This window comes from Cynoglossus semilaevis, chromosome 10, assembly GCF_000523025.1.
Source record: "Cynoglossus semilaevis isolate Cse_v1.0 chromosome 10, Cse_v1.0, whole genome shotgun sequence".
NCBI lineage: Eukaryota > Metazoa > Chordata > Actinopteri > Pleuronectiformes > Cynoglossidae > Cynoglossus > Cynoglossus semilaevis.
The window spans coordinates 20,681,487-20,691,122 of NC_024316.1; the positions used below are offsets into that span (position 1 = coordinate 20,681,487).

At 42.0% G+C, this 9,636-nt stretch overlaps 1 protein-coding gene across 2 annotated transcripts in view; it reads left to right on the top strand.

Moving 5' to 3' along the window:
* Positions 1-9,636, top strand: part of spats2 (spermatogenesis associated serine rich 2) — an 18,615-nt gene that overhangs the window by 4,178 nt on the left and 4,801 nt on the right. For both annotated transcript variants that reach the window (XM_017035621.2, XM_008319492.3), the window contains exons 2-8: positions 2,192-2,433; positions 3,529-3,608; positions 4,404-4,512; positions 5,157-5,206; positions 5,435-5,657; positions 5,884-6,063; positions 6,752-6,887. In XM_017035621.2, coding sequence (XP_016891110.1) covers positions 2,409-2,433; positions 3,529-3,608; positions 4,404-4,512; positions 5,157-5,206; positions 5,435-5,657; positions 5,884-6,063; positions 6,752-6,887 — 803 coding nt within the window. In that variant the 5' untranslated portion in view covers positions 2,192-2,408. The remainder of the gene's footprint in view (positions 1-2,191; positions 2,434-3,528; positions 3,609-4,403; positions 4,513-5,156; positions 5,207-5,434; positions 5,658-5,883; positions 6,064-6,751; positions 6,888-9,636) is intronic.

The following is a 9,636-nucleotide window of genomic DNA, read 5'->3' on the forward strand; positions in this document are numbered from 1 at the left end:
GGTATAATTATTGTTATATGTGTATCCATTACTCAAGTAATCCTCCTTTCCAAAAGCATCAAACCCGGCAGGTAATCCGGTTTAAACCTGTAACTCGCCCAGGCTAAGGCTGCAAATACAGTCTAAATAATAACAACAGTAATAATAATAATAACACTCAGGTTTTATAGTCAGTGGCTGAAATGCCTACATTCCTGCCGCCGCGGCGATAATCCCTGTTTGATTTGACTGTATTTGTGTTTTTTTTATGCAGATGATCATTATGATCAACTGTGTGTTGATTTACGCAGTGATTGGAAAAAACATTGAAAACTTTGATAAAGTTTTACAAACTGCAGAACCCCCCTCCTCACCTCCCACTATCCCCTTCCTCCCCCCTGGTCCACTCCACTCCGCTCTGCTCTGGTCCTCCACCTTGGACGCCCCAGTGGCCGACTGAAGCTGGTGCGCTCTTCTTGGCTCTCTTTAAAAAGTCAAGCACCATCCCTCTTGGCAAACATGACGCGTCTCCGTGTTTGCGTGACGATGTGACAGTGACACTTGTTGACTGTTCATCTGTGGGTCTTGACGTCTGTGAAGGTGTGGTGGACCTGGACTGTGGCATGCAAACTCCTAATCAGCTGGGCGTGGGTTTGAACTGCTTTTAAGTTTCCATTTCTACAGCAGCACGGGCAGAAAGGAAACACAAGACAGAGAAACAGCTGGCTCGTAAAAACCCCGTCCACTGCTGCTCTGGTTGGGTCCTCGGGCTGGAGGGGACGTAATCCAAGCAGATGTGCACGTCGCAGCACCACAGCACAGGGTTGACTGCCGTGCGTCGTGAATGCGTTCTTTATTTAGTCTTTTTTTTTGTACAATGGTGGAAAATACTTTTCCTCCCCCAGAGTTACTAACAGTCAAAGAGCCTGGACCAGTCCCCCCCCTCACCCCCTCCCCCCTCCGCTTTGTGGATTGGGCTATTGGCGAACAATCGCCCCAAATTATTTTGTTGCAAAACTGTGGTTCTCATTAAACAGAAAAAAAAATCATTTCTTCACTGTGGGACAGAGAAAAGAAAAGAAAAAAATATTAAATTAAAATGTATTTTTTTGCCGTGTCCCCTCTGCCATAGATCAGTGCCCTCGTACGGGGCCCTGCCCCCCCATTTTGTCTTGCTGGATAACCTCGAGCAGGAATTACAAATCTGCATTTCTTCCACCAGGGGTCAAAGCCCACTGTTGTGGGCTGTCCTAGAAGAGGAACCCTTCCTCCCTCGTCCCAACTCCACCCCACCCACCCAAATACATTTACACATAAGCAAGTGCACTTACATAGGAGGTTGCGAATATAAACACATTTTTTTATATTTCAATCTTCTATTAAAACACCATGAAAAAAGTCAAAAAATTCCAAAAAACTTTAGATGATCATCGTCAAACTTCCGATGTTTCTTCTTCTTTCTGACCGGAACGTGGAACAAATCTATTACTCGTTAACATGTTAGCTAGCTAGGCTGCTGGTCTATGCCTTCCTTTCTTTTTTCTCGCCTCCATTTAAACGTACACATCGTGTCGGTGGAGGACGTTGCGGCAGGAACGTCTCCAATCTCCTCCGATCTCCCAAACCTGATGTAAAACAAATTGTTTCCCTGATTGTATTTGCCGCAAGATTAATTTGAGAACAGCCAAGGTAAATACGACTCATCGCCCAAAAACAAACAAGGTGTTGCGTTATTAGTGCGACCATTCTGTTTGGTTTACAGAACCTTACATACGATGTCATTGTCACACACACACACACACGTTTACATCTACTATGTAAAATCCAAATCTAACGTATCTTATTCAGCACATACGTGGCCGTCACTCACTCAGTTTGAACTTTCTCAGTGGTTGGTTAGCGTATGCTAACTCACAGTAGCGCTCCGAAGAAGCCACCTCCCCTGCAGAGGGAAGACAAAGGAAATACCCTTCTGAGATGTTGCCCTAAATTCCCACTAACTTTTTCCTCTCTTCACTAATTCGACACTTTTGCCAAAAGACAAATCAACTGCAGATTTTTTTTTTCTTTTTCTTTTGGCCGTGCTCCGCCAGACGGTCGCTGGTAGAAGCTGCTTTTTCATTCATATTCTGTTGCCAGTGAAAAGTTTTTTTTTTTTTTTTTTCTCTCTTCGGAGCTGAATTCTCTTTCTCCCATTTCTTCCACATCACAGGTTTCCATCGACTCTGTGAAGAGTCTTGTCCTCGGTGTCAGAGGATCGATCTTCTGCCTGTTGTGAGGCCCGTTGGCACCTACAAGAGGAAATACGCAACCGTTGAAATCGGTGTTGAACAAATCCAAGCAGTTTCTCCTTTTTTTTTTTTTTTTCTTCCCTCGTCTGGAGGAGGTTTGAAGCCGAGTCGTTCGTGTTGATCCCCCGACCTGACATCATGGCAAAGAAAAACAGCCAGAAGGGTGAGTTCACTTCTGTTTTTGTCCTTGTTAGAACTCTTTGAACATGTTGTCGCTGGTGCTTGGATGACTTTGGTATTTCCCAGATAAATGTACATATGTAAAAAAAGTTAAATCCCAGGACGTGAACATTAACCTACTTTCACGTGGAGAAAAAACAACTTTACTGTAGTTTTTTTTTTCTCCGTATTGTCTATATATGTCCACGGATTAACTTTGGACTTTACTCCGACTCTTCACTCTCAGCTGTTCCGTGGCCCAGTTTTTATTTGGCCTTTGCTGTAGGGAGCACTGAGGTCGTTTCTCTGACAAGAATGTCTTTTTGGAGTCCAACGGTTATGAATCATGTGAATCTGATGCAGACTCCAGACGTCGGAGACCCAGATGTGATGAGTTGGGGTTTTTTTTCTCTTTTTATTTTCACCAGAGCTTTGATTCCGTCCCCACATCAGGCTCCGTCCTGCTGTTGTTGTCTGCCTGATTAACCCGCAGAGTTCTCAGATACCAACACGGCTGTTTTGTTTTTTTTGTCCCTGTTTTTTTCTCTTTGGAGCGTCTGTCCACTTAGGATTCAGTTTCAATAACTGAGAAGACGTTTTATAAACTGCCACAATCTGGAAAGGACTCGTTCCAATTTGGTCGGCTCTGTGACGTCATGAGCGCTTAGTAATTATAAACCTCGCCCCCACACCGGTCAGCTCCACCCACACTACCGCTCCTACCTGGGCCGGAATCCACTGTTTGTTTTCCTTGTGTACAGGAACGCCACTGACGGCTGTCTGTCTTGTCAGTCAGTGAAGTTATACAACTGTGGTTATCGCAGTGATGTTGAAGTAACGACGTTAATGACTGACCGCTGACGAACATCCAGGTTCATTCTCGACTCTTCATGTCAAGGAATTACGTATTAATTCGGCGCATTAGTATTAGTATCTCGGTATGTCCCCTTTAAGAGAGCAGCTGGAAGATGATTGGCCGCTGACTCGGTGAATCTGTGAAGTGGTTTGCGAGTGGTTTTGTTTTGCAAATGACCTGTTCCTGGAGGTTGGCAAATAAGATGGGAGGGCCGGACCAAACCTTCTTTACTGTCTCTTGCAGATACATCTGGGGTAGTGTTTGACACCCGCTCAAAAATGGTCATGTCGCAGGGAGGAACGGCAGAGAGGATGAAGGAGAAGGTAAGACGTGGCGTCTGACTGCAGCCTGTTGATATAAGAACACCAAAAAACCTGCTGCTGCCTTTGTGTCAGTGGTTTATTGGAGGTTAAATTTGTCGTTTTTTTATTTTTATGTTTTATTTTTCCCACAGTAATTGTACTGTAATCTGTGTCTGCACCATATTTATATTAGTCATTTATTAACTATGTATTTAGTTTCATTTCAGCTCCTGACAACAGTAATTAATCTGTTTTTGAAAACTACAAAAAACTACATACAAGGAAATAGTTTCATCCAGAGAGTGTTATATATTGTTTTATTTATTATTAAGTAGTATTTATTAATATTTAGTGACAACTCACTGCAGCTTATTTACGTATTATTTTGCTTACTTTGTATATATGTATGTGCATATAGTCACATATATATTTCAATATATATATATCAATATATATGCAAGTGTATATATATTCATTTATACATGTGTATATTTTTATATGTATACATGTGTATTTATTCATATATGTATTTATATATTTATATAAATGTTTATATACCTATATATGTATGTGTACATATAAATGTATGCTTATATTAATTTGTATATTTTTCGTTCTTTTCACTGCAGTGCACCCAAACATATATTTATATATATATTTTCCAGCCAAAAACTCTGTAAAGTCTGTGACTGTGAAGTGGTGGAAAACGACTTGTTTACCTCTGTGTATTATATCACGGCAGCTTTACTGTTTTTTACCTCGTGGTTTTGACAAGTCCACGTCTCACGTTTCGTCCTCTTGTCTTCTTCCCTTCAGATCAGTGCGGTCCGAGCCGTCGTCCCCAACAAAAGCAACAATGAGATTGTGCTGGTCCTGCAGCATTTTGAGAACTGCGTCGACAAAGCTGTTCAGGCCTTCTTAGAAGGTATGGTTGGTGGCCTGAAGGTCACATGACGTGAGAAATATATTTAACAAAACACGAGTCATCGCTTCTCTCTGACTACAGTCAGAACAGTTTCTATTCCGTCCTCTTCATCTGGGTTTTTTTTTTTTCTTTTTTTTTTTAAACATCGTCTGATGATCCGTCCTCCCACAGTTGTCAATGATTAGTTAATGTGACCCTGATCAGATTCCCCCTTAAAAACAAAAGACAAATTGTACTTGACATCACAGTTGGACCACACGAAAAAAACATTAGCCTTTATCATCAAAGGAACGTCCCAGACGATCCCTTTAGAATTCCAAGGAAATTAGTTGACAATTAGCGACAGTAGCTGCAGTTGGACCTGTTGTTGCGGCTCGTCGCCGATGAGACGCTTGAGCTTCACCCTGAGAGCCTGTGTCACGCATTCTGAGTTTTGTATTTAAGAGGCAAGTTTCACACATACCTCAAGTTGTGCAGGTGTAAATATAGAACAAGGAAGTGGCTCCTCTACGTCATGTGACTTTCTCTCACATTTTCTTCTGTGTACACGATGCCTCCAGGGCAATAAAAGTTATGAGATGCATGTTTTCAAACCTGTGCTGTGTCACTGTGCACCTGTGTCATTGTCGTTGTTTCTGCCTCAGGTAGCGCAGTTGAGATCCTGAAGGAGTGGAATGTCACCGGCAAAAAGAAGGTGGGGGCAAAAAACAAACAAACAAAAAAAAACCTGCATGTTGAAAGTTTCCCTGTTTGGTTAAGTCGTTGTCAGTTTTTGAAAAGCTAAAGTTGTTGTTTTGTTTTGTGATTGTTGTTTTAATCTCACCCTCAGCAGCTCAGGTCTCAGCGCTGATTAGACAAAAAGATAATGAACAAAGAGAAAACCTTGAACAAAAGTTGTTGACACAGATATTTTCACGTTTAGCCCAAGAAGAAAAAGAAGCCCAAGCCTCAAGTGGAGGCCTCCGCAGAGCCGCCTCCACCTGAAGCCACGTCCACGGAGGACGGGAAGGACCAGATGAACGGCTTTCATGCCAACGGGTCCGTGGCGGATGGAGAGTCCCTGGACTCCCTGAGCGAACAGTTGGACTCGGCCTCCTTGGATGCAGCGGAGCTCGACTCTGAGCCCACCACGTCTGAAACAGCCGGTAAGAACAGCCGGAAAAGACAACAGGCACAGTCGGAGGCCTCGGTACAGTCGTATCCTCGGTACAGTCAGACTGTTATAGTCACAGTGGTACAGTCAGACGGGTACAGTCAGACTGTTACAGTCACAGTGGTACAGTCAGACTGTTACAGTCAGACTGTTACAGTCAGACTGGTACAGTCACAGCACGTGTTTATTTCGTTCAAACCTTTTCCATTTTCCCACAGGTGCCGAGGCAGAAAACCAAGTCAGAGCTCCAAGTCCCGCTCCTCCGCAGGAAGTGAGGAATCACCAGGGGCCGAGAGGCAACAAGACGCGTCGCAAGCCGGGCTCAAACTCTCACGCCCCCACCTCCTCGTTAGTGACCGGCGCCGATGAGCCGGGGTCTGCAGGAGCCAAGAAAATGAGTAAGAGAACGGCGGCCGTTAGTTAGTTCAAAGTTTTTGTCTCTTCAGGTGGTTTAAAGAAACAGCAATAAATACAACAGCAGTAGAAGAGAAAAGTCATATGTTTCCTAATAAAGGAGCACTGATTTTCTGAACGTGAGTTCCTCAGTATATTATTGTATTTTACAACACAACATTCAGCAGCGCTGCAGGGTCGTGTCTAACATCGACCCTAAGAGTTAGAGTTCTGGACCGACATCTTGGTCCATATTTTTTTCAAAACAACACATTTTCACTGACATAAATGAGTCACTGTGACTTCTCCTCCGACTGTTTGTTTTTTTTTTCCTGGCTCTTTTTAAAGCGGCGTGTATATTTTTAGCTGTTCTTCGAGAACACGTCTGATCGCAGAACGTCCTGCATTTAAACGCCATGAAAAGTTTCCCGAACGGCTCCAAACTCCACAGAAATGTAGGACATGGAGTGTAGTCTTAGCTACTTCCCGAACGGCTCCAAACTCCACAGAACCAAATGTAGGACATGGAACTCTGTTCTCCTGGTGTGTCTGGTGTTAACACCGTGATACCAGGAAAAAATTCAGCGGTGTGTCTGGTGTTAACACCGTGATACGAGAAAAAATTCAGCCTCAGGATGAAAAAAAGATTGTTGATTTTTAAAAAAAAAAAATTTTTAATTGTCTGTCCCTCAGGTTCCAACGTCGACCGCTCGGTGAAGGACCTGCAGAGATGCACGGCCTCTCTGACTCGCTACAGGATGGTCGTCAAGGAGGAGATGGACTCTTCAGTCAAGAGGATGAAGAAGACGTTTGGTGAGCTGCAGAGCTGGTATGTGATGTTGGGTTTTTTTGTTTTTTTTTTTAATAAATTCTGAAGATTTTACAGCGTTGGACAAAGTATTAACACGTTGAAGAAAAAGAATGTACGTTCTCTGATAGTTTAGGGCGGTGGTTCTCAACCTATGGCATGCAAATCAGTGGTGGTACCTGAGCGCCCTCTTGTGCTACATTGGGGAATTTTATATTTTTCAGGTACTGGCAGAATGATGATGTCATTGATTAAAAAATGGACATTTCTGAAAGAAAATTACAAACATTGAGATGGAAGGGGGGTGGGGTCTTGGCAATAATATATTTTTTAAATGACCTAAAACAACACATTTACATTTATTCCTTGAATAAAAGACTAGTTAATTATTAATTGTTTTTATTCCTATTATTGATTTTTTTTTCTGAGCTGTAAATTAGTTTGTAGTTGATCTACAATAGTGTTTTTTTTTTTGGCTTCAGTTTTTTTTTTTATATTTTTGTGGCTAGAATGGTTTCTAACCTGACTTGGTTCTTAAGTCGTCCTAGAAAAGCAAACTTCACGCTCCGCTCTCCTTTAAGGATTTAAAAGCTTTGACCTGACTGATTTTTCTTTTTGTATTCATTAACCCCCCCCCCCCCCCCCCCCCCCTTTTTTTTTTTTTTTTCATTTCTTTACCTTTTTTGCCTACGTGTCCCTGCCTGTGCTGTGTCATCACTGAGTCAAAGGTCGTCTTCCTACCTTTGTCCTGACGGGTGTCGACTGGGACAGAGCTTCACATGATGGAAAACAGAAGCTCAGATAAACCTGTGTTTCCATGTGACGTAACACTGTGGACCACGGGAACACATACAAAATATATATATGTACAATATATACATGTATAACATATACATATATAAAGGTGAACCACAAAGGTTTCAGTTTGTCTTCAGAGCACAGATGAATTCACCTGCAGAAACTTCGTTTTTTTTTATTACATGGTTAGAAACGAACATATTTACTTCGGTACAAAATTGTATTTCCTGTGTGATGTTAAATGGAACGAGGAATTTAAACATAAAAACTTCTTTGGATCGTCTCTGTGTAAGGCACGAGTGCTAACCGCTACCACCTTGTTGGCCCAACTGTGGTCCTTGACACTTGGACTGTGACTTTTAAGGAAGTATAATATAATGAAGATGTATAACCTTTGAATACTTTAGGTCATTACAAGTAAATACTCTGAGTAACTTCACTGATGTCTCCATGGAGGATTAAAAAACGGCAGTGAAGGCTGATGGCGGCTCAGTACCCTGGTTACCCGCTTGACGTTGGTGGTCCCAGGATTATCCCAGGATAATCTCCATTACGAAGAATTTATACACCAGACCTGTACTTGTTGTGCCAAACAGGAAGTCAGCTGTCAGATCCCACCATCTAACGCACCAACACTGCACTCGTTCCTCATGGAAACCAGTGTTATCAGTGCACAGGCCTGACTTCTCAGAATCCTCGTCTTGGTTATCGTTCTGCTGCTGCTGCTGCAGCTGAAACTTGATTCCTGTCGTTTTCCTGTGGATTTTCCTCAGCTGAATGGGATTTCCATTTAGCTCCACTCCCAGCGGCTGTTGAAATCTTCTTCAGTTTCTGCCAGTAAACCAGCTACTGAAGAACAACATTTTTCTTTTCAAATTAAAAGCCTTCAGCTCCTCTGGCCTTTTCTACAAAAAGAATCTCTGTGAAAGACATTTGTTAATGTGAGAGAAAGAAAAAAACGTTATCACAGTGAGTCAAACTTCTGGCTCAGATATGTCGTAACGACGTGATGTTGGCGTCAGTCGTCCTCCTAATGCTTTTATTTTATTATTGTTTTGTTATCGTGGTATTATTAAAGGCCGTGTAGGAAACGGAGAGTCGGTCCCAGCTGACGACCGTCACCTGGACCTCCAGGGACCAACACACGGAAACAAACAAGTGTTCACACTAACATGAACACGACTTCATAATCTGCACTCACTCTCAGCAGTGTTTGGGTGTTTTGTTTTTTTTATCTTAGATTTTTACAAGCAGTGTTTGGGTGTTTTGTTTTTTTTTTATCTTAGATTTAGATTTAGATTTTCTCATTTCCTTCTTGTCTTAACTGTAACCTGACACTAATCCTAACTTTGAATTCTTTCGAGTGCTCTCTTGTCAGTGGACTTTAAAATGTCCTCACAAAAGACAATAGTCATTTACAAAAAAAAATTATAGCTATACAAGAATCACACACAAACACAACTTGTTGGGGAAAAAAAAAATCCGAACTGTATTTTTGAATCGTTCACCTTCTTGTGGTTCTCAAAGTGGGGGGCAGGCCCCCCTTGTGGGACATGGTGCTGTTGCAGGTTGGCCGCAGCTGGTCGTGAAGTTGGTATTTAAAATGTTCTTTGGAGAAATATATATATATATATTTTTTTTTTTTCTGGAATATAATTGTGAAATATATAATTCTACTGCAAGTACGTGAAATCTGCTAACTTTACATTCGCATTGGGCGCTGTACGTACTTGTATTTGTGATTACATCTTATCTTTATCGAAGCTTTTTAAGTTTTTGGTATTTAAAAAAAAATATATATATTTTCATGCTCTTCAATATGCTACACTGATGGAAGTGAGATGTAATGCCAACCGTTTCCTCCGGGGGATCAATACATTCTCTCTGATTCTCATTTTAATGAAGCGTCTGTGCTCTGGAGACCAGGGTGCAGAGGTGATCACAGCTGCTCTCTGGCCGTCTCCTCCTCCTC